This window comes from Dipodomys merriami, unplaced genomic scaffold (assembly GCF_024711535.1).
Source record: "Dipodomys merriami isolate MVZ:Mamm:240054 unplaced genomic scaffold, mDipMer1.0.p SCAF_28, whole genome shotgun sequence".
Classification (NCBI taxonomy): Eukaryota; Metazoa; Chordata; class Mammalia; order Rodentia; family Heteromyidae; genus Dipodomys; species Dipodomys merriami.
The window spans coordinates 14,850,921-14,875,482 of record NW_027204270.1 but is presented as its reverse complement, the minus strand read 5'-3'; the positions used below and the strand labels follow the sequence as shown (position 1 = coordinate 14,875,482).

General features: G+C 53.8%; 1 protein-coding gene across 2 annotated transcripts in view; it reads left to right on the top strand.

The window, feature by feature from the left end:
- Positions 1-1,220: 1,220 nt before the first annotated feature.
- Ephb2 (EPH receptor B2) overlaps positions 1,221-24,562 on the top strand; it is a 101,186-nt gene continuing 77,844 nt past the window's right edge. For both annotated transcript variants that reach the window (XM_070037673.1, XM_070037672.1), the window contains exons 1-2: positions 1,221-1,281; positions 4,577-5,261. In XM_070037673.1, coding sequence (XP_069893774.1) covers positions 1,225-1,281; positions 4,577-5,261 — 742 coding nt within the window. In that variant the 5' untranslated portion in view covers positions 1,221-1,224. The remainder of the gene's footprint in view (positions 1,282-4,576; positions 5,262-24,562) is intronic.

Genomic DNA, 24,562 nt, shown 5'->3' with positions numbered 1-24,562 from the left:
TCCTAGTCCATAATGCGTTCAGGATATATTTGTTAAGTGGATGCTTGGGAGGGGTTCATTAAAACCTATTCAGTCTGTTGCAATTCAGTCCTAGGGCTGGGAATGTGATGTGCCAGAGGGAAACTAATGGGGTTCGGGGGCTCGGCCCCTTTAAAGATCCTTTATTGTAAACAGAAACATGTAACAGATAACCCAAATTCAACGTAAAAGTTTGAAGGTTTGGTGGTGGACTCTCTGGAACTTATCTAGGAAACTACAAGAAAAGCTAGTACTTAAGAGGTAATGGGAAGATCTGGGTGCCAGTGCCTCCTACCTATAATCCTAGCTACTCAGGAGGCTGAGATCTGAGGATCGAGGCTTGAAGCTAGCCTGGGCAGGAAAGTCTGTGAAACTCTTGTCTCTAATTAACCACCATAAAATCAGAAGTGGCATTGTGGCTTACAGTGGTAGAACACTAGCCTAGCCTTGAGTGGAAAAAGCACAGGGACAGCACCCGGGTGTCAAGCCAGGTTCAAGCCCCATGACCAACAAAAAGAGAAAAAAAGAGAGAGAGAAGAAGGGAGGGAGGGAGGGAGGGAAGGAAGGAAAGGAGGAAGGAAGGGAGGGAGGAAGAAAGGAGGGAAGGGAAAAGGAAAAAGAAAAAAAGTGAGATTATTTTGTTGTTGTTGTTGTTGTTGTTGTTTTGGTCAGTCGTTGGGCTTGAACTCTGGGCCTGGGTGCTGTCCCTCAGCGTTTCAGCTCAAGGCCAGCGTTCTACCACTTGAGCCACAGTGCCACTTCTGGTCTTCTGGTGGTTAGTTGGAGATCAGAGTCTCATCCAGCCCAGGCTGGCTTTGAACCATGATCCTCAGATCTCAGCCTCCTGAGTAGCTAGGATTACAGGTGTAAGCCCTACAGGATTGATTTTTTTTTTAAAGAGTGATTGGCAGGGTGTGGAGCAGGGTTGACCATGCTCCTAGAGAGGCCTAGAGAGGCCTAGAGAGGCAGAACCAAGAAATAGAACCCAGAGATTGGTTAGGTTGTGGAGTGGGCGAAACCTCGGATGAGGAGTTGGGGTCTAAGATTAGAGAGCCAGGTGATAGCTTGAGGCGGTAGAAGAAGGCTGGGCTGGCTCCTCTAGGGAGGACCTGGAGGGGGGGCGGGTCTTAGGATCTGGGCCAAATGATTGACAGCACTGGGAGGTGGGGCAGGTGTTGACTCTTCGCTTTCTCCACAGAAACACTGATGGACTCCACTACAGCAACGGCTGAGCTGGGCTGGATGGTGCATCCCTCATCAGGGGTGAGTCAGTGGTCCCCTGACCCTTCTTGATCTACTAGGATTCCTTTGGCTCTGCTGCGAGGTCTCCATATCCCCTCACATTTCAGCCCCCTTTCCCCCTCCTTGAGGGCTCAAAGCCAGACATCTCACAGCCCCACCCTCTCAATCCCCTACTATTGAGAGTGTACCCGTTGCCATGACAACGTGCTGGATGCTTTCAGCCTTTATCCTGGGGAATCCTCAGGACAAGGCAGAGAAGTAGGTACTCACAAGGGCCCTGTTTCAGATGAGGAAAGCCAACCATCACCTGCCAAGTGCCCATTCTGTGTCTGATAGTATCGAGCACAAGCACCCTTGTACACATCGCCTCTAATCATCCCTCTCTGAAAGAAACCAAAGCTCAGAGAGGTGCCAGGTTTGGTTTGCTTGGAGCTGCAGATAGAACACAGAGCCTCCTACGATGCTGGGCAAGCACTCTGCCACTGACCCCTACCCAGCTGGGGCTCTGGTTGGTGTCTAGAGCTGTAACTAGGTTCTCTCTGGGGCTTCCTTCTGCACGTCTGTGCTATGAGCTCTTTGAGAACATGCTCAGGCACAATTTGCAACTCTTTTTCTTCCTAGTACTTGCATGCACAGAGCATGTGGGTCAGACACAGACGCTTCTAAATGCTGTCCCAATGCTACTCTCCAGCAAGGGCAGCTGGGGTGGGGCTGTTTCCTTCATCTGGCTGAGCTTTGGTTTCCTCATCTATGACATTGATAACAATACTTTCCTGTGAGGTTCTCTTGCATAGCATCTAATAAAAGCCTGGGATAGGTTGGGCCCAATAGAATAGCTAGCAATAATAATAATCACCATCATCATCATTGTCATCAACTGAATGTTCAGTCCTCTTCCCTCTGGTATCTGGGGAGGGCCCAGGACTCCATGCCCGATTCACCCTTTCCCTCCACCCCAGCTCCTCAGCTGCAGCTCCAGGGAGCTGCATACCGCCCCTCCCTTCCCCAGGCCTCAATCTCAATAGGCAGGGCCTCAGGGTCAGGCCTCTTTCTATGGCTCTTTCTTGTCACCAATTTTCCATCTGGGAAGATGGCTGGGCCCAGAGCCCCACCCTGCCAGTAATGAGGCCAGGCTGGGCTGCAGGGCCCCCGGACGCAATTATTTGGGGTGTTTGGGCTGCAGGGCCTCCACATGTTAATTAGAGAGAGGGGAGAAAGGCAGAGTGCTCTAATTAAGTGCTCTAATTAAGTTTTGAAGAAGAGCAGCGATTGTAACAAGGGGCTGACTTTGTCACATGGTGCCACCAAAAAAAAAAAAAAAAAAAATTAAATGCAATGTAGGGAGCCTCAGAGCTGCCATTGAGGTGGAGGCCGGCCCCGCTTGGCCTTCTGCACATGCACTCACCTAGTGCAGCCTCCAGCCTCCCCAAGCCAGCAGCCTCCACTCAGCCCTGCAAAGAATCAGCCCAGAGATGCTGAGTGGCCAAAGGACAAAGAACACTCCCGGGAGAGTGACACCTCTCCTATCCCTTGCGATCCCCCTGGTCACATTTGGAAACTGAGGAAACGGAGGTCCAGAGAGAGAGAAAGAGAGAGAGCTGATGACTTATCCAAGGCTCCGTGTCTAATTAGCAGTACCGCCTTCCAAGGCAGTATGGACAAGCACGTGACAGGCTGTGTTGGGCAGCCTGGGTCAGGAATCCTCCTTGTCTGGTCTCTACCTCTTCAACCCTTTCTGGCCTGACCCCTTTTGGATTTGGCCCACGTATAGCCAGCCTCATGCCAGGGGCACACAGGAGGAGAGGAGAGGGCCTGCAAGTTCTCTGAGACACTAGGGGACCAGACCAAGGGGCCAAATGCCCCCCAAAGGCCCAGGGGAAAGTTGGTGAATGCACCAGGCAGCTAGGGGACAGCTGTAGTGAGGTCAAGCAAAGGTGTTTGAGGCCTGGGAGTGTTGACTGAGCCTCAGAGGCTTGCCTAGCATGCACAAGGCCCTGGCTTCCTCCTTAACATCACAAACCAAACAAAAGCAATTAAGACAAGGCACTCAAGGAAGGGACAAAGTCAAGCAAAGGCTGAGCCATGAGGATAAGCTCTGTCAGTGAGTCCGCAGTGCAGGGACCACACAGGCCAGCGCCCTTCCCATCTTCCCATCGCCAGCCCAGACTCTACATCAGGAAACTCCACAGCTGCTGCTGGCTGGGCTGTGGTCACCCAGCCTGGGCCACAGTGAGATGCTGAGGCATCTTCCTCAGGCAGGAGAGCAGCGGACTCCCTGAGAAAGGACCCTGACTGTGCTGTCACCCTGGGTCAGCAGGGGTGGGGAAAGGAGGGCTGGGAGAGGTGTCAAGGGGTTTGGAATTGTCTTTATCCAGGCACTGTTGACTCATTTGTAATCCTCGCTGCTTAGGGAAGTGAATCCTGTCTATGCAGAAAAGTCTAGGAGAGGTTTTTTTGTTTGTTTGTTTGTTTTGGTCAGTTGTGAGGCTTGAACTCTGGGCCTGGGCCCTGTCCCTCAAGGCTAGTGCTCTAACACCTGAGCCACTGCACCACTTCCTGTTTTCTGGTGGTTTATTGGAGATAAGAGTTTTATGGCCTTTCCTTCCTTAGGTTGGCTTTGAACTGTGATCCTCAGATCTCAGCCTCCTGAGTAGCTAGGATTACAGACATGAACCACCAGGGCCAGGCCCCTAGGAGACTCTTATCTCCTGTTAATCAGCAAAAAGCTGGAAGTGGAGGTATGGCTTAAGTGGTAGAGCATCAGTTTTGAGCAAAAAGCCAACTGAGATCAACAGGTGCTGAGTTTAAGCCCTAGTACTGGTACAAATTAAAAAAAAAAAAAAAAAAAGTCTTCCTCAGTCAGACTGGGAATCCCCCGCAGGCAAAGGCTGTATCTCTAGAGTCAGAGCTCCCAGAGGGCAGGAGGTTTGCATCCCCCATCACAAACCACCTTCTTCCACCAGAAGGGGCTCCCTACGGGCCAGGGTCTCCCAGTTTCCTCTTCCAGGTGAGAGGGGCCTGAATCTTTGACTCTTATTAGATGAGCAGATCCTGACAGTTAGGACCTGGTCTCTCATGGTGGCTAGTGGAACACCCAAGATCAGGTCACATGTCTTTCCCATCTGATTGGTGTGTCAGCTGTTAGATGAGGAAATTCATCAGAGTCAAGGCTACATCTCAGATCCCTGTCAGACTGAAAACTCTCTCCATTATCAGACTGGACGATCCCAAAGGTGCCTCCTCCCTTAGACAGACATGCGTTGGGAGGAGGCTGAGCCCCTTAACCTCCCCCACCTGACTGGCATTTCACCCACAGTGGGAAGAGGTGAGCGGCTACGATGAAAACATGAACACCATCCGCACGTACCAGGTGTGCAATGTCTTTGAGTCGAGCCAGAACAACTGGCTACGGACAAAGTTTATCCGGCGCCGGGGTGCTCACCGCATCCACGTGGAGATGAAGTTCTCCGTTCGGGACTGCAGCAGCATCCCCAGCGTGCCTGGCTCCTGCAAGGAGACCTTCAACCTCTACTACTATGAGGCTGACTTCGATTCGGCCACCAAGACCTTCCCCAGCTGGATGGAGAACCCGTGGGTGAAGGTGGATACCATTGCGGCTGACGAGAGCTTCTCCCAGGTGGACCTCGGGGGCCGGGTCATGAAAATCAACACCGAGGTGCGGAGCTTTGGACCTGTGTCCCGCAGCGGCTTCTACCTGGCCTTCCAGGACTATGGGGGCTGCATGTCCCTCATTGCTGTGCGTGTCTTCTACCGCAAGTGTCCCCGCGTCATCCAGAATGGGGCCATCTTCCAGGAGACGCTGTCGGGGGCTGAGAGCACATCGCTGGTGGCTGCCCGGGGCAGCTGCATAGCCAATGCTGAAGAGGTGGATGTGCCCATCAAGCTCTATTGTAATGGGGACGGCGAGTGGCTGGTGCCCATCGGGCGCTGCATGTGCAGAGCAGGCTTCGAGGCCGTGGAGAACGGCACCGTCTGCCGAGGTAAGGCCTACGAGGGGACGGAGTGGGTGGAGTGGTCTGGGGTAGGGTCCTGCAAATGAACACACTTGGTATTGACTACAGCTCAGGCCTGTCAGCTAGGGTTGGGGCTGGTGAGGCCTGGAATTGACCCTGAGGCTCTCTCTAACAGAGTTTCCAAACCCACTGCATGGACTCTTACATAGCACGTCCTAAGCTGTGTGTGGGCTTTGCATATGTGACCAGAGGTATACCAGATGTCTTAGATTGGTATGAAGATGAAAGGTTTTTCATTTTAATTATGGTGATTGCTTCTAATAGCCGATGGTGGTTTTTTCTTCTTCACATACAAGAATGATCTGGATCTTGCTTAAGAAGAATGAGTATCATAATAAATCCTATGGAGGTGTTAGCATTTATTGAGTTTGTCTAACTTATCAACCAGTATAAGCCAGGATGAGCTGAAGTAACAAAACAGTGTGTTTATTTCTTGTTCAATGCTACTTGCCCATCGTGGGTCAACTTGGTTCTCCTCCCACCGGGAGATGATCAACTGGGGAAGCCACTGTGTGTCAGGACAGAAGGAATGAGAGAGAATGGCAGATTGGGCATCTAGAGTGGCCTCAATCCTCTGCTCATTCCAATGGTCACCTCCGAAGGGGAAGAAGGGACCCTCTCACTGTGACCCAGGCATCCCAACAATCTCTCTTACTATGTTCTAAAGACATCAGTCACTCAATTCTTACCAGAACCCTCCAAGGGAAAAGGAAAAAATCAAGACCCAGAGAGGTCAGATGGAGAATATGTTGCCCATCTGGGATTCCTACCCAGGGAGTAGGATTCAAACCTTGTCTTCTTAACCACTTTGCCAGCTAATTAGTTTAGGGAACGTGTTACATCGACGAGCAGTGCTTGCCATGGCAAGGAATCTTGAAGTAGTTTGCTAATTTAAGAGCTTCTGGAGGTGGTAAGAAAGTTGTGAAGACAACAAGGCTTGGCTTCCAACTGCAGTCCAGCCAGTTATCAGCCATGTGGCCTTGGCCATGTACAAAACCCTCTTTCACTGGGTAGTTAGTGTGAGGACTTGAGACCTTAAGACATGTAGAATATGTACAGCCGATACTGGCACACCAGAAGTGTTTCAGGTGTCACCTAAATGAGATCCTATGTATAAGGCCCAGCCTTGAGCAGTATGAGCCATCGTGGTGGGAATTATGGGGAGATTTGAAGATTTCCATGCCATTTCCTCTTGCTCTCTCCACTGGAATCCAAGGTTGGGGGGGGTCAGATCTTCAGATACCCCAAATGCCAGGTGAAGCCTTTGGACCTCGTTCTAGAGGCTGTGGGGAGCCAGGGAAAGTATAGTCTGGGGATGCTATTGTATTAACCACCCAGCCTCAGTCTAGCCTCTCTAGGTCTAGCCTCCTCCCTCCAGCCTCTCTAGGTCTAGCCTCCTCCCTCCAGCCTCCTGAGACAGTAGGGGCAGCAGGCGGTGTGTTCCAGATCCTGGAAGGGTGAATGGGGTGTGTTGAGACTGGAAGCACTGGCCTGTAGGGAAGTAGTTGCAGCAGCATCTTGAGATGAGGGTGTCTCTCACTGGGGTATGGCCATGTTGGCTGAGGGAAAGGCATGACCAGGGACTATATTGCTAAGGAGATGGGTAGGATAGGAAGATGGCCAGGCAGGGAGGAGTCAGAGGTCACAGGGATGTCCAGCTTGAGAAAGAAATGGGGACTCTGGCAAAAAGGGCTGGTTTCCTGGGGAAGGTAACAGATTCTATTATTATTATTTTATAGTGATTTCTTTTTTCTTTTTTTTTTGGAGGGGGGGTCCGGTCGTGGGGCCTGAACTCTGGGCCTGGGCGCTGTCCCTCAGCTCTTCAGCTCAAGGCTAGCGCTCTACCACTTGAGCCACAGCGCCACTTCCGGCTTTTTTTTTCTTTTTTGCTTATGTGGTGCTGAGGAATCAAACCCAGGGCCTCATGCATGCAAGGCAAGCGCTCTATCACTGAGCCACCTTCCCAGCCCTAGTGATTTCTTTTTTGTGGTGATGGAGATAGAACCCAGGACCTCATACACGCTAAGCAAGGGCTATACTGCTGAGCCACATCCCAGCCACAAACAAAGGTGAACAAGTGCTGAGCTCGTTTTCATAGGGACTGAGATTGGCACCAAAAGTGAGAGAAGGCTTTCCAGAGGAGGGGACATTGGCACGGAGTCACTGGGATGAGGGGTGTGTTGTGTGGGTAGCCCAGGGCTCCTGGAGTGTGATCTGTGTGTCTAAGGCATGAGAACAGGAGTCCGCTTGGCCTCCTTTGGAGTCTGGTTATACAGGCAGGACCAAAGGCTTGAGGATGGATTTTTGAAGCAATGTCACCGAGAGAGTGTATTCACAATTCTCATGATGCTTATTTAACAAGGCACCCCAAGCAGCTGGAAATGAACGGCAAACCCTGTCTCATGGTTTCTGAATGCTGGGACTCTACATGTGGCTGGGGTGGAAAGCCATGGCTCAGTCTTATGTGGCCTTAGGCAGCTATGGGCTGGGGCTGGGATGTCACAGGAAGGCTCCATGCTGTCCGAGTGGTCCTATCTATGGCTATCAGCACGCCTCTTGCCTGTGAAGTCACTTGCCCAGAGAGAGCACCTAAGACAGAAGCCCCCATCTTTGTATACTGTGATCTCAGAAGTGGCCTCGCCTCACTTCTGCCATATCTGCTTTATTCAAAGAAACTCCACATTCAGCCCACACTGGGGAGGGGAATTCACAGCAGCTGAGATGGAGAAGGCCTGGAGCTGAGGCCTTGGGTTTCAGGGTCCCAGCTCTCCCCATGCATACTGCGGATGCGGTGGCACTGGTGCCTCCTGCTCAGCCCCATATCCCTCTGCTGCTTTAACCCTAGGCCTGACAGCCAGTCCGAGGCCTATGGCCAGCCCAGCCAGCTACTGGCTGCACCTGGGGTCAGTTAGGGTCAGAGAGCACAGAAGGACCCCACAGCTGCTCTGGCCTGTGACAGCTACCCAGACCGGATAGCTCCAGCAAGAGTCCTGCAGGCTGTGGAGGGCTGGTAATTTGAGTCCAAGGGGAAGACCACAGCCCAACCCCACCCTAAGGGCGGGAGAGGACACAAGGCAAACTCTTGAGAGGACTGCTCCAGAGAGGTCCACTTCACAGCCAAGCACAACTTAACAGGAAAAAAACATGTTGGTTTGCTAATATAGATTAGAGAAACTAAGGTTGGATGGAGCCTCCTGGGCAAACAGGGAGGGGTGAGTAGAGGGGAGAGAAAATCCTGGTGAGATGTGTGTGTGTGTGTGTGTGTGTGTGTGAGAGAGAGAGAGAGAGAGAGAGAGAGAGAGAGAGAGAGAGAGAGAGAGAGAGAGAGAGAGGATCAACAAAGGCTGGCTAGTTCCCCATACACGACCTCATTTATGAAACTAAGGGCTAAACTGAGTCAATCTGCCCCACTTCCTTTGGTATCTGAGGTGTGCAAGGCACTATGGGAGAAGCCAACCACACACTGAGTGGCTACTATATGCCAGTCAGCCCTGGACCCAGTGTGTATGTTGCGAACCTACTCAGAGCCAGCACATCCCAGGTCTGGGCCATACAGAAGTGGGCAGGGCAGATGCATGTGCTGCTGCCTTTCCTGGGTTTTTTTAGTCTGGGTGGGTAGATGGGAATGACAGAGGAGAGAAATGAATGAGCAAAAAGAGACTGATGGATGAAGCAGGGAACCCTGCATAACAGGAGATCTTAGAGAGGACCACATCCATAAAGCCCTGCTGTGACAGATGGCATGTGCCCAGCCAGGTGGTTGGTCCTAGGGGTAAGGGGTAATTTAGTGTCCAATCTGGGCCCCTGCCAGCCATGCATCTGCTAGTGAAGACTTCTTTCTGAGACATCTATTGCTACCTCACCTCCGGACTCAATCCATGCATGGGGCCTTCCCTCTCCGAATCTCCCACCTCGGGCCATAATATGGTAACGCTGCCTCGGTTTCTCCAAGCTGTACCTTCTTCCTTATCTCACCTGGCTTCCCCTTTCCCACTTCAGCCCCTCCTTTCCCCTGCCCAGTGGAAGCCTCAGCCGGGCCACCTTTGGGACCCTCTCCCTTTCCCCCACTCAATCTGCAAAGGACGGTAGGCAGGGCCAGTCATTGTGATGGCTGCAGGCCTTCCACACAGCAAGTAATGGAGCTTGGAGTGTTGTGTTTGGCTGGGCCGAGGGGCTGTATGCCAGCATGGGAGGCTGCACACACATGCTGACTCTCTGGCCCCAGCCAGGACTCCCCAGTTCACAGCTGCTGGCTTTGCCTCCCTTCTTCTTCCAGCCCTGCCCTGCAGCCCCAGCCTTGCTCTCTGCCCAGCCCTGATCTTTCCTTGAGCTTGGCTTTAGAGACCTGGTCTCAAACTGTAATGCTGCCTCTATCTATCTGTGTGACCCTGGGGTGATAACTGACCTTCCGCCTTTGTTTGCTCATCTGCAGGACTGGTGGCTCAGACGAGCTATGGTAAGAGGCAGATGCCTGGAAAAGTGTTAGGAAAATAAGAACAAGGACTTATGAACTCATCTTTGGTTTTATTGCTGTTTTCTTTTTAAATTTATTCCTAATGAGTTTTATATTTTGTTTTTTTTTTTCTTTTGTGCCAGGTCTGGGGCTTGAACTCAGGGCCTGGGAATTGTCTCTTAGCTCTTTCTGTTGAAAGCTAGTACTCTACCACTTGAGCCATAGCTCCACTTCCAGGATTTTATACCTCAGCCCCAAGAATAGTTTTTGTTTTGTTTTGTTTTTGTTTTTATGAGTTGTTGGGCTTGAACTCTAGGCTTGGGCGCTGTCCCTCAGCTCTTCAGCTCAAGGCTAGCGCTCTACCACTTGAGACATAGTGCCCACTTCTGGCTTTTTCTGCTTACATGGTGCTGAGGAATCAAACCCAGGGCCTCACGCATGCAAGGCAAGCGCTCTACCACTGAGCCACCTTCCCAGTCCTTGATTTTTTTTTTTTTAAGAAGAAAACAAGCTGTTAAAATGACATGAGGGTTTGTGGTTGTGGTTGTTTGTTTTGTTTATGTCCCCCCATCCTCCCATGAGGATAGAACCCAGGGCCTTGCATGCAAAGCAAGCCCTGCCACCACAGTCTGAGGACCATCGATGTGTATTTCACAGACATCTTCCCATGTCCTGTTAGCTACAGCATGAGCTACAGCATCATTTTGGGAGGCTCTTGGAGTTTCATGAGGTGAGGGAACTGTATTCGCTATTGATCAGCCTGCAGTGCTTTGCCACCTTAAACACTGGGAGAGTGCACGGCTCTTCTGACTTTGCCTCCCTGCTTGTATGTGCTTCGGATACATTTCCAGGCCTGGAACTGTGAGGTCAAAGGGCATGGACTTGCTTTAACAGCTTTGGACACACATTGCCAGACTGCCCCACAGAAAGGCCCCCTCTGGCTGCTGCCTGCCCGCGCCAGTTCCCCACCCGCTCACCAGCAGGGGCCATCACTAAGCCCATGTCTTTGTTTTCTGCTTTACTCCCAGAATCCTCCGCTCCTCCAGCCAAGGGAGGGAGGGGACCCCTGGGCCAGGGGGGTCTCCTCTATGCCTTCAGGATGGGATCCTCCATCAGCCTGGGGGTGGCCTCCTTCCCACCCTGCTTCGGGCCCCGGCTCTGCCCTCAAAGGCTGGACCAGAGGTCCAGATGTGACTGGGGGAGTTTGTGGGGGTGGGCCGCGCCCAGCAGGGGTGAGGAGGAGGGAGGCTGCCAGCTGGCAGAGCCCGCGCTGGCTGGGGAGAGGGCGCGTGTGAGGGTTGGAATGCTGGGTGGGAGGAGAAGCCCGGCCTTTCCAGACCCCCAGGCTTAGGTCAGGCTGAGACCACACAGACCAGCCTTTGGGGAAAAGGGTTGGGGGTTGGACAGGGACTCTGGCCAAGGCACTCAAACCATCCAGAGTTCCATGCCCACCCCTCCCCTCCCCTCTCCCACCCACCCAGGGGTCCCTCCATCCGTCTGTCCATCCCACGTTCAATGGACATCAGCCTCTGATTTTCCTGAGGTTTTGTGGGGATAGAGATGTCTTCACAGAGGGCTAGGGTTTGACCCCCACACTGGGTGCCTCTTAGATGCCTAACACCAAGAGTCCTTGGAACTATCTATCATGGCTCCTGCCTCCAAGAACACTGATCTAGAGAGGCTGACTGACACTTCATGGGCAGCGAAGGTATAAGGGGACAGGCAGGGTCTGTGGAAGCAGATTGTATCTGCCAGGGGGGTGGGAGGGGGCAACAAGGCTTCTTAGATGAGGGACCATTCCAATGGGATGTGAGTGAGCATTTACCAGATGAAGAAGAGGCCATGCAAAGGCCCTGAGGCAGCCACAGTAGGTGCTCCTGGCAGGGCTGGGCTCACTGAGTCTTCCCCTCCTCTCCAAGTCAGCCGAATGGGAAGGATCTGGGTCCTGATGTGTCTTGACGATTCTCTCTTGTCTTCATGTTCTTAGTGGTCTGGGAAGGAAATAGTGGATACTTTTGGCTTTATATCCTTCGAAGGGTGTGTTCGTTTTTCACTCGGATACTACTGGCCTGGCATGTAGTGTGTTCCAGTCTTTAGAGCTTCCCACTAGTCTGGGGCCTTTGGGAAAGAGGAGAGAGAGCTGGAAGCCTTCTTGATGGAAGAGTCATTTCCTAGGAGACCTGGGAACACAAGGGCAGGAGGAGAAATTAGTCAAAAAAAGGTGTGTTTTTTTCTGTTGACTCCAGACAGGGTACAGCCATGGGAAGGAGGAGGCGAGGAAGCTCCCTGGGCTTCGTTTCCACCGCTGACAAAGGCTGCAGGAGGCAGGCAGGCTGGGAGGGGAGGACAGCGCGCCTCCCGCCTCCCTTGTGTGCCAGCCCCGTCCCACAGGAGACATGCCGTTGTCCTCTTGAATTTTTTTCCCCCAGTACTGGGACTTGAACTCAGGGCCCCCATGATCTTGCCTAGCTTTTTCCCCTCAAGGAGCTTGAACTTGACCTCCAGTCCAGTGTGTGCCTGGTTAATTGGAGATAAGAGACACTCAGATTTGTCTGTCCAAGCTGACTTAGAACTTGAGTCTTCACATCCCTACCGCCTTGAGTAGCTGGATGATCAGCATGAACCACCAGCACCCAGTTCTAGTGATCTTAGTAGCTCCACCTCACTAATGATAAGTCCTGTGTGGGCGAGTGAATTGCCCAAGGCCACACAGCACGGAGTCTCAGAAGCAGAATTGAAGTCTGGTTTTCTCTAACTTGCTGGGACAGCCGGGAGAAGGTCAAGGGTGGAATATATCCAGCCTCCATCCTGAAGAGCCTATAGACTGACCAGTCTTGGTTTCTTATCTGAGAAATAGGGGCATTGGACCCCACCCTGACCACCATGGTGACTGAGATGACCTAGAGATGGCAGAAGCCACGAGTTTGACAAAAACTGGCCAAGCACCTCATGACAGAGCGGGAGGGCTTCACGCACAGGGGCTCCCAGAAGATGCTTGGGGGAAGGGGGGAGGAGGCCTGCATCTGGGCCTGGAAGGACCGGTCTTTTCCTGTCTGGAGAGGCATGAGCAGGCTCCTCCATGGTGAGGAGTGGGTACAAGTGAGAGCCTGGGGAAGGAAGCCCGCACTGCCAGACTCTGGCCAGAGAGAGGCACACCCTACTGCCCACACCAGCACCTTCCCCCTGGCACCCCCCCCAGGTGTACCCCCGCCCTCAACTTAGGGAGTGGGGAGACAGACACTGGCTTCTGGGCTTTCCACACCTCCCACATTGGGTTTTTTCTGGACATGTGGCATCTCCCTGCAGGCTAGGGTACAGTCATACCCATTTTACAGACCAGGAAACTGAGGCCAGAGAGGCTTAGCTGCTGGCCCAAAGTGACCCAGCTAGGAAGGGCAGGATGTGAGCCAAGGCCTGCAAACCCTGGAGCCCTGAGCTGCCTTCTCTTTTCTCACACTGGCTCCCCTAAGCTTGAGATACCCCCCCCTCTTTTCCCCCAGTTACAGGTTTGGACTGGCCTGCCTCCAGGGCACTGCAGCGGGCCTTGAACAGCTGGGGAAGTCCTCCTCCCTCTAGCCTCTCTTTTCATCTGGCTGGGGCCCCGGATCTGGTGAGAGACGGGGCCCCGTTTATTGAGGAAGTTTATGCATTTAACAGTTTAAGCCTTCCTAAGCCTGTGGTACAACAGGATTTGGGAGCCGTTAACAATCCTGTGTGGTTAAGAGATTTTCATTGCTCTGTGGCAGCTGGCCCAGGTCCCACTGGCCTCCTCTCCACCCAGCTGGGGCGCCCCTTCCCCAGGGCCCTTTGTCTCCACCCCCCCCCCATCCCTTCTTCTCCTCCCTACTCTCCCACCCCAAGCCTCCAGGTACAAACTTCAATTTCTCAGAAGGAACTGAATCCAAAGAGGGAAAGGGAGTTAACTCAAGGCCTCACAGCCATGCCCAGAGTCCCTTCCTCATCCCCAATTCTGGCAGAACTCATAAATGCCCTCCCAAACCAGCTTGATGCCTACCAAGGCTTCAGGCGATGGCTGGGAGGGCAGGGGCCTGGCCTGGGCTCACCAAGCTGGGGATGCCACGCTGGGGTGAGAACCCAGGCCTGCTGAGTGCTGGTGAGAATTCTTCACACTCCACCGTAGCTCCAGGCAGAAATGCCATTTGTGATTCTAACGTCTTTCATATGTAGAGTATTTATTTACTTACACCCTGCTTGCTTGCACCGGGACTGTGGGCTGCTTGTGAGGCTTTGATCGGAATGACAGACACGTGAGGGACTCCAAGGCGCTGTCCTCTGTCACTGGGGCCTCTTGGGGAGCCTAGAGGAGGCAAGATTGGCCCAGGCTGACCAGGGCTAGGACTTAAACTCCTGTGCTGTGGCCCCCTCGGCCTGAGGGCTCTGGCCAGCTGGGCAGCTCCCCCTCCCTGCCTGGGGCTGCAGCCCCACACTTTCTTGTTTCATCACTAGCCTCCCCGTCTCTGGCCCTGGAGCCTGTGTGGTTGGATGGTGGTGCTGTTCGAACCCCAGGGAGTGGCTTTCTGGCTGCTTCTCCTCTGTCCACATGTTGACAGTGCTCACTAGCACCTGGGCTCAGGCCTGGCGAATACCTGGATGAACCCCTCTTCTCCCCACAAGTCAGATAGTCTGTTATAAAAGAGGAAGCCGGAAATGCAGAGATGTTAAATGACCTGCCTGGGGTCACACAGCCGTGGTTGGTTGGAGCCAGAAATGAAATCCAACCCCAGGGCTTGTCCCATGGAAGTATGCTAGAAAACATTTAAGTCCTCACAATTGCAGCAGGGTTGGAGGGGGGACGGAGGGGGGGGGACTTACAGCTTCCCTGAGTAGGCGAGCTCAGAAAGTTCAGAGATGGGGTCACTGCCTAAGCCCTGCTGTGCTAGTCCTGCTCCTCATCTCCCCAGATACCCTCCAAGGCAGGCACCAGCCCCCTCCCACTGAAACAGCCCATCTTGGGCCAACCCTGCCCCTCCCTGGACATTCAGGTTGCCAGTTCTGTGGGCACATCCTGGCGTGTCAGCCTGAGGAGATGCCGGTGACCCTAGCTCTTAAGCACCATACTCTCCCCCAGGTCCCTCTGGCCTTTCTGGGCGCTTGAAAGGCCCCGGTGTCCTCGGTCGCTCTTCCCTGGGGCACGCCATCTAGTCCCAGGGTGGCAAGGCTGGCCCCAGCCTTCTCTCCAGCCAGAGTCTCCCCGCAGGAAGCCTGGCCCACCCTCAGTCTGTCCTCCACCCTCATCCCAGAGCACTGGCCAGCCCTGCCCTGAGGGTCTGCAGCCCAGGGAGGCGGGGCCAGCTCCCAGCCTGGGTTCCCCTCTCTACGGTCACTCTCTCGCTTCTTCTGCCGCTACCTAATGCCACCTTCTCTTGGAGGTCTCAGTCATAAGATTTTTTCTTTTCTTTCTTTCTTTTTAATTTTGCTTGTTTCATTATTTTGTGTATGTGATACCAAGGAATCAAACCCAGGGCTTCAGGCATGCTAGGCAAGCACTCTACCACTAAGCCACATTCCCAGACCAAGTGACTCCATTTTTTTTTTGTCGGTCGTGGGGCTTGAACTCTGGGCCTGGGCGCTGTCCCTCAGCTCTTCAGCTCAAGGCAAGCTCTCTACCACTTGAGCTACAGCGCCACTTCCGGTTTTCTGGTGGTTTATTGGAGATAGGAGTCTCACAGTCTCTCCTGCCCGGGCTGGCTTTGAACCGAGATCCTCAGATCTCAGCCTCCTGAGTAGCTAGGATTACAGATGTGAGCCACCAGGCCCGGCCAAGTGACTCCATTTTATGTGCACATTCATCCTGTCAACTTCTTGACTGGATTTCTCTCCATCTTCCTATCACTGGCATACCATGTATATGTAGTTTCTTCTCTTTTTAAAATTTTTTGTTCAAGCCATAGGGCTTGAACTCTGTGCCTGAGTGCTATCCCTGAGCTCTTCAGCTTAAGGCGAATGCTCTACCACTTGAGCCACGGTGCCACTTCTGGTTTTCTGGTGGTTTAATTGGAGATAAAAGTTTCAGGGCCTTTCCTACCTGGGCTGGCTTTGAACCTCGATCCTCAGATCTCAGCCTCCTGAGTAGCTAGGATTACAGGTGTGAGCCACCGGTGCTGGGCATACCATGCAGTTTCTAAACCCTTCCTTGGCTGCTGTCCCTCTCCCCCCCCTTCCCCCCCCCCCCCCAGCAAACAGAAGGCAGGAACCCATTTCCATCTGCTTGCTCCCTGCCATGACTCCAGGTCCTGGGATAGCACTTCCTTCACAGAAGGTAGCAGACAAGCAAACACTGGTTCAGAGTCCACCCCGCCTAGTCTCAGAGGCCCGGCCCCTCCAATCTCCATGGGAGTGCCTCTGCTAACAAGACCTCCAGAGAGGCTGCGGGGCTTCCTCCACCTCTGGAGGGCTCCTGGAGGACTGCCATGGCCAGGATGCCCAGCAGGTCTGTCAGAGGTAGGGACAGGTGTTTTTAGGTGTGGATGGAGGGTCCTTGTTCTGGATCATCAGGGCTTCCCCAATAACTCAGCTTCATGGGCCCAGGGGCCTCAGAAAGTGCTTTGCAGTCTTTCTCACCTTTCACATGAACCTGTGATTGCGGCCCAGTTCCCTTCCCTGCCCCACCCAGACTGTTCACATATCTGGTGTGCTCTCTTGCGCTAGTGCGCTCTCTCACGCTCTCTCTCTCTCTCTCTCTCTCTCTCTCTCTCTCTCTCTCTCTCTCTCTCTCTCTCTCTCTCTCTCTCTCTCTCTCTCTCTCTCTCTCTCTCTCTCTCTCCCTAGCAGGTGCACATAAGATGACATTGTTTTCACCAGCCAGGGTGCTTTTATTGAGCAGCCCAGGAACAGCTCACAGAGTCTAGGTGTTTGGGACCACATTTAAGTTCTGCACACACATGCACACCCCTTACCCAGAGACCCTGCTAGACTGCCCCTTGCTTCCCTCTCCTAGATCTCAGTGTCCCCCATCCGTAGAAATTCTTAAGCACTGTCAGCCTCTGATTTGGACCTCCCTGGTCCTGGTAGCCCCTCAAGAGACCACCAGGGCCGCACCTGAGATCATGATTCTGTGTTCCTTGCCACACTCCAGACGCCAGGAGCCAGCCTCCTGCATTCAACCGCTGGATCCAATATTTACTGAGTGTGGTCCTGGGCAGGGCCTCTCCTCCCAGAGCCATCAATGCTAGGGCGGCGATAGAAATGGAAACTTGCAAGGCAAATTGTGAGAAGCGAGGAAATAATGGAAGCAAAATATTTGGCATAGCACCTAGCATGAGGCTTGTAGTCAGGATTGCCAAGCATGGTAGTTCCTGCCTGTAATCCTAGCACTTGAGCGGCAGAGGCAGGAAGAGTCCAGCTGATATAAATGTCTATATAGTAAGAGCCTATGTTAATCAATCAATCAATCAATCAATGCTCGGGGTCATTACCATCCCCTCTTGTGGATGAGGAAATAAATAGGTGACTTTCTGCAAGCCACAGCAAGCCAGTAGCTGTTGCTAACCGTAGGTTGTTTGCTGGAGCAGGAGCTGTGGCCTCGGTTGGGGTTGGCTATGAAGAGCTATTTCTGTCCCTATGTCCCTAGCAAAATCTGGGCCCAGGGCTTCACATCAGCTTTAGCAAGAAATGATTGTGTCCAGGAGGCTTTGCCGGATACCGTCAGGGTTACCCTTGCTGCTTCCGGGAGGCCAGACTCACGTTTGCTGCGTAGGACTTTAAACCCATCAGCGTCGGATTAGCACCGTTTAAAGGACCTGAGAGTGGTCGCTGGCCTTTTTGTGCTATCTGGGCAGGTGGGGGTGGGGGACCCTTTGGGAACCCCCCGCATCCTCTGTATCCCTGGCAACCGCAGCCCTGGCTGCCCTCCCCCACGCTACTGCCAGAGCTGGCTGTCGGTGGGAGCTCCCCAGAGACCCGGGTGCAATGTGCACGCATGCTGGGTCAGCGCCCAGCATCCTCTCACGCATGCGTGTGCGCGGGCCGGCTGGGAGTGTGGCTGTGTCTGTGTGTGAACACATGTTCCTGCCGACCCAGCCTCTGCCTGCTGGACAGCTCAGAACGGAGGAGTGCAGATGTATACTTCAGAGGTGGACCGTGCACCTGACCTGTGGGTCACCCCAGAGCCTGCTCCTGAGTTGTGACCACCCCTGTGTTTTTGTGCTCTTGTATCAGCTGGACCTGCCCCTGCACATCCATGCACAGGGAGGGGCACACCCGTGCGGGATCGGCAGACAAGTGAAGGCATAGGAGCGAGTATGCCGCACCAACCAGGGCGTGCACCCATCTGTGAGGCTTGAGGGGTGTCTGCATTCTGTGATATCCACTGTGAGCACACACATGTGAAGATACGTGGGAGTGTGTTTACCTGGATTGAGATCTGGATTGGGATAGGTTTCATGATGGGAGGTCATACCATGACCAGGTTCCTGGGTACGTGTGTATATTGTATTTAGCCAGAGGTAAATGGGTATTTGTGAGCATGTGTCTACTGCTGCATCTGCTAGTGAAGTGTGTGTGTGTGTGTGTGTGTGTGTGTGTGTGTGTGTGTGTGTGTGTGTGTGTGTGTGACACTTTCTAGGGGCCAGGATGTCAGGGCCATTGATTTTCTGTCTCTTAGAAATTCCCTTTGAGGTCCTCATCTTTCCTCCTCTTGTCTCTTTCATGAACCACAGTCAGAAGATCCAAGGTTCTTAAAGCAAAGGGTCTGTTTTGCAATGTGGCTGAATCCTTGGCCTGCCCACTGCCCCCACTGCTGGGCATGCGTGTGTGCCTGTGCGCATGCGTGTGCGCGCATACACACACACACACACGCACACATGTGTGCACACAGACCAGCATAAGTGGTACAAAGAAGCATAAAGAGCTGAAGACAGAAGTACGGATACTTCTTGGGCTTTGGGTGGTAGCAGAATTCTCCTGATTTGCTGCGTGTGTGTGTGTGTGTGTGTGTGTGTGTGTGTGTGTCTGTCTGTCTGTCTGTCTGTCTGTCTGTCTGTCTGTGTCTGTCTGTCTGTCTTAGGGGACTTCAACTCAGGCTTTACTTTCAGCTTTTTGCTGGTTTGTTGGAGATAAGAATCTCACGGGGACTTTTCTGCCCAGGCTGGCTTTGAACTACAATCCTCAAATCTCAGCCTCCTGCATAGCTAGGATTACAGGTGTGAGCCACCAGCACCTGGCTCAGCCTCTCTCTTTTCTAGTCAAGTGGCTCTGACCACTAGCTTACACATCCCCAGGTTTTTTGTTTTGTTTTGTTTTGTTTTGTTTTTGTCAGTTATGGGGCCTGAACTCTGGGCCTGGGCGCTGTCCCTCAGCTCTTCAGCTCAAGGCTAGCACACTACCACTTGAGCCACAGCGTCACTTCCGGCTTTTTCAACTTATGTGGTGCTGAGGAATCAAAACCAGGGCCTCGTGCATGCAAGTCAAGCGCTCTACCCTACCTTCCTAGCCCGTCCCCAGGTTTCTTGTTTGCTGGTGATTGGCTGGCAGTGAGACCTTGCCCAGAGGCTGGGGACAGTGGTCCTCTGTCCAGGGTGTGGTATTTGGGGAGTAAAGGAGTAACTTTTCCTTCTTTGGCGAGAGGCTCAGTTCTGCTCTGGACAGGCCTGAGATAAACTTGGGAAGCCCATGCGGATAGTACACACGGGAATCTAGAGCTGACAGCCCTCATTTCATGCCAGCCGCTCCCCACTTGGCAGCTGCTGCTGTCCCATTGCACCACGGAGGACACTGAGGCCCACAGACCGGCCAGGACTGACTGCACCTCAGAGGGCGAGCAGGTGGCTCCAGGCTGGTGGTGAATGCTGGGTGCTGCAGGCGGTTAGTCAGAGGCCAGGCCTTGAACGGGATGGTGCCAGGCCAGAGGCACGGAAGAGAGGTGCAGAGACAGCAGGACGCTTCATCCCCTTCCCCCTCCAGATGGGCAGCCCTTGGTGGGGTCCCCTTCGCCAGCCCACCCCTCGGAGCTGCTGCAGTCTTTGTGGCCAGGGAAGAATGCCTCTCTTTATCTCTGGACGCCCCTTCCCTTTGATTCTCCTCTCTGCCTCGTTTCTGCTGACCTGTGCGTGTGGGGAATCCAATTAGAGGCGCGGACAGGGAGAGTGACAGCCGCTGGGAATCCCGCCTCAGCCCCTCTGAGCACGCTCAGCCGCTCAGCCTCTGCACCGGGCCTGCTTGTCATGCTGGGCCCTGTGTGGCTTTGTGGGATTAGCTGATGATGTGGGGTGGGGGGTGGGGGTGGGGCGCTCTGCAGATAGGACCACAAGTGACACTGGTGAATGTCACCTCCCAGCCCAGGGTGGAGGAGGGGGGCTCTCTGCACTGAGTCTTGGCCAAGGGAAGGGGAAAGATGGGGCTGGACTTGGGGAGCCGTGGAGTCACCCCCTGCCTAGAGGGGGCACTTGGGGAAATGATGGATCTGTGGGAGGTTGGTTGCAGGGTGTACCTCCAACCAAGTATGAGGCTGCCAGGGTGGAGGGTAAGGACAGACTAGAATTCCCACCAGGTGATTAGGTTGCACTGGTGGGTGTGGCTTGAAGCTACATTTGCATAGCGCTTTGTAGATCCCCAGAGAGGGGGGTGCAGGGCCATGGAACAGGGGAGGGGGCTGCTGAGAGATGGGGAGACTTTTCCAGAGCAGTTCCTCCTACCCACCTGCCTGGCCACCCCACCCACTGAAGATCAAAGTCGATGCCCTTCCCTGTTTACCACCTTGAAAGTCTCCCTCCTGAGTTTACAGCTGAGGAAACTGAGGCCCAGAGGGGAGAAAAGTCTGATTCAAAGTCATGGGTGGGGATTTCTTACCTCTTCCTAAACTCCCACCCTGTCCCTCTGGCCTCCCCACAGCCCATCCTGGCTCTCAGTCAGCCCTGCCAAGGAAGGCATGGCGTCCCAGGAGGCAGATTGGGGCCCTGGGAAAGAGTAGCACCAGATAGACTGTAGACAGACGCTTGGCCCACTGACCAGCAAATTCCCCGGCCCTTTCAGAAGGTCCCTGCCATGTGCGGGACTCCCCGAGGCCTCAACCTCCAGGTGGCCTACACCTTCCAGGGCTCAAGATGGAGAGGGAAGTAGAAGGTAGAACATGTGGAGGGGCCCACAGGACACTGGGACAAGGCTGCGTCCGGTCTGGGTATCCTAGAGGGCTTCTTGGAGGAGCAGGCCTGGTAGGCTAAGAGAAATAGTCCGAGAAGACCTTGGGTATTGCAGGCCCGAGAGTCAGGATGGGTGTGGGGCCTCTCTGCATAGGGCCTCCCTGCAGGCTCATTCCATAGCCACCAGGGCTGGGCAGGGCCACCCAGCCTGGCGCCGCCGCCCGGCCGCACAGCTGTGGCTGTCCCCAGAGCCTGTCCCGAGTTGGCAGCCTTGGAATGCTCAGGATCCTTAGTACGAGTCACTGAGGGGTGGGACAGTGGGTTAGGAGGCCACAGTGCCATCACAAGCCTGCATTTCTCTAGTAGATCTGCCCCAATGATCAGCATCCACATCCTATTTTACTGGGCAGAAAACAGAGGCTATAGAGGCTGTCCCAACCCACACAGCCACCATCCACGCTCAGGACCCATGCAGTTGTTGAGTGAATTCTTGGCGCAGCCTGCCTGGCACCTGGCAGGTGTTCGGTGGTTAGAGGAGAGTTAAATAAAACCCGGTCAACCCATGAGTGCTTAGTAAGTCAAGCTTGTGATCCCAGCTACGTGGGTAGGAGGGAGAGATTGAGGGATGACTGAAATTTGAGGCCAGGCTGGGTATCAAAGTTCTGACACTGCAGATAGACAGACATCTGTAATCCCAGCCACTCAGGAGGCTGAGATCTGGGGATTCAAGTTTGAAGCCAACAAGACAGGAAAGTACCTGAGACTCTATCGCTCCAGTTTAGCACCAAAAAAAAAAAAGCCAGAAGTGGAACTGTGGCTCATAGCTCAAGATAGCTAATGCAAAGAGGGTCTGGAGGCATGACTCAGGTGGTAGAAGCCTTGCCTAAGCAAGTGTGAGGCCCTCGGTCTAGTCCAATAATAATAATAAATAAATAAATAAATAATCCGTCCCCTTCTGTACATGTTGTGGGTTTTTTTCCAATCAAGTTTGCACTCCCCGCATCCTGCCACCTCCATCTGTATTAAATATGAATTGATCTTGCAGGTCAGCTCTCAGAAATAGAAGATGGAGAGGCCATTTGGACCCAAGAAAGAAAGGACACCCTATTCTGCTGACCACCTGTGTTAGGGGCCTGAGCTCACACACACACACACACACACACACACACACACACACACACACACACACACACACACACACACACACACACACACACACACACACACACACACACACACACACACACACACACACACACACACACACACACACACACACACACACTCCAAATCACACCACAGCTCATAGACCCATGCTCTCACATCCAACCCTCCCTCATAGCTAGCCCCCTAACTCATCCTCCCTCTCTCCCACATTATCCACTCTGTCTGGAATTGGGGTCTTCCCTACTATTCTTTGTACTGAGCTTGCTAGACTCTTCCTCCTTGGCTGCCTGCCTCTTCCTGTCTCCCACGTCTCTGCCTCGTGGGTTTTCCTCTTCTTTTTCCTTGTTCACCACCCCTGTTTCCCAGCATGCTCTCTTCCCTCCTCCCACTCTTACCTTCTCTCTTGGTCCCCCGTCTCCGTCCTTAGCCCTCTCCCTTGCTCTCTTCCAGCCTCTCCAGCTTCTTTCTCATCTTTCCTCAGATCCTGAGGGAACCATTTACCTGTGCAGGGTCTTGGGCTGCAGACAGAAGCCTCTGTTCTTCACCCAGACATGTAGGGGCTAGGTTAGGACCTCAAATCAGCCCCCAGCATCCCCTGGGAGGGACGTAGTACCCACATACAAGCAACACCTGCAGGGTCAGCTGGCCAGGCCACGCACACTGTCCTTACTGGATAGTTCATGTGTTGTACACAACACTTGCTCATAGCCACACTCCCGCCCCGTTCAAATCTTCTCCGTGCCTATGAATCTTGGTTTGTTCTTCTATAAAACAGGGTGGGAATTTGGAGCCTTCTCCATGTAAGGCTCAGACCAGCTACTGCAGGCCAAATGTCCAGCATCCCCCTAATGCTTACCAGAGGCCCCAGGGCACCCCCAGCCCAGTGGAGGGGAAACTCAGCCCTCTCTGATAATGGGGCACATCAGGAGAGCACCAATCAGTGCTGTGTGGCCCTGACATCAGTAGGGGCAGGTGGAGGGGCCAAGGCCCTGTGGTCACAGGCAAGCAGGGCCTTTGGAGAAACTCAGCCCTGAGTAATGTGGAGGTGCTGGAGGTGCTAAGTGTATGGTAAGTGAGGCTGAAGCCGCTGTCTGGGGTCTGGACTGAAGGTGGTCCTACCCAGAGCTTGTGTGTCAGTGTGGAGGTCTCTAGGGCTCCTGCTTCTCTGTTGGAATCCTGCAGGAGTGGGCCAGGTCCCCCACTTCTGGAAGCCACTGCGTGCACCTGTAGTGTCTGGGCTGGCCACAGGCTGCTGGGCCTGTTGAGTCTGAGGCACAGCCCCGGGCTCTGGTGTGCCATGTCCCGTCAGTGTGTGCTGAGCCACGCCTAGCCTCTCTGGCTTGCATGCTTCCTCCCCAAGACCCTTGGGTCCATCCAATCTGGGCTTCTGCCCAGAGTGCACCTGGGCTAGATGTCCCCCAGCTTCCTTACTTCTCCCAAGGTGGGCGTTCCAGACCTGCCCTGTCTGGCCCCTGTCTTGCCCCTCCATGGCTAGGGGAGTCTGACTGGGTTGCCCTCTCCCTCTCCCTCCGCCTCTCATGACCACCCAGCCTGGCCCAGCCAGCTGCACTGAAGGGGATCAGACCCTGGGAGCAGCCCCCTCTTTCCCGCCTACCCTGGACCCAGGGGTCAGCAAGCCTTAGACTGTGGTGGGGTGGGGCAGGTGGGGGAATGGATATGATTCTATGGAGTGGGAGCGGGGTGAGAGTGAGAATCAGGCAGGTGCTAGGAGTGTGTGTGTGTGTATGTGTGTGTGTGTGTGTGTGTGTGTGCACGCTCGCATACACACAGGCTGCATGTGTAGAGAGCACACTAGCACATGTGTGCCTGCAGATGTGTCTGAGAGTGAGCCTGGTGAGCAAGCGAGCGAGTGCGCAAGCGGAGACAAAAGAACAGAGCGGTGTGGGGAGCCAGCGCATTTGTATGCATGGGGGAGCAGGAGGCCGCAAGGCTGCTGCAGAGAATCCGCTCTACTACTGGGGCTCTGAGCATCCAGAGAGCTGAGGCCATCCACGCCTGCAAGGACCCTGCCCTGGTACCCTGTCCTGCCTAGCCCTCTGTGTACAAGGAGGGAAACTGAGGCCAGGGGCCCATAGAGCAAGTGAACAGCAGAACTGGAAACCAAATGGACTCTCCCCATCAACTGAGTGCTCCAGGGGACTTCATCCGAGGACAAAGCCGGGTCACTGAAGGAAGAATAACAGCCACTGATGCTTGTCAGCTCCCCCACAAACATTTACGATACAGCTCAGCAATTTTCACACCACCTGCCATGTAGGTGCTGTTGGATTACATCCCCCTTTAAATTTCTTTTTGCACCTGTGCTGAGGCTTAAACTCAGGGCCTGGGCACTGTCCCTTAGCTTTTGACACCCTCTCTGGTGCTCTGCCACTTGGGCCATAGCTTCACTTATGGTTTTTTGCTGGTTAATTGGAGATAAGAGTCCCATGAACTTTTCTGCCCCTGGCTGACTTTGAACCTTGATTCTTAGATCTCAGCCTCTCCTGAGTGAGTAGCTAAGATTACAGGCGTGAGCCACTGGCATCTAGCGG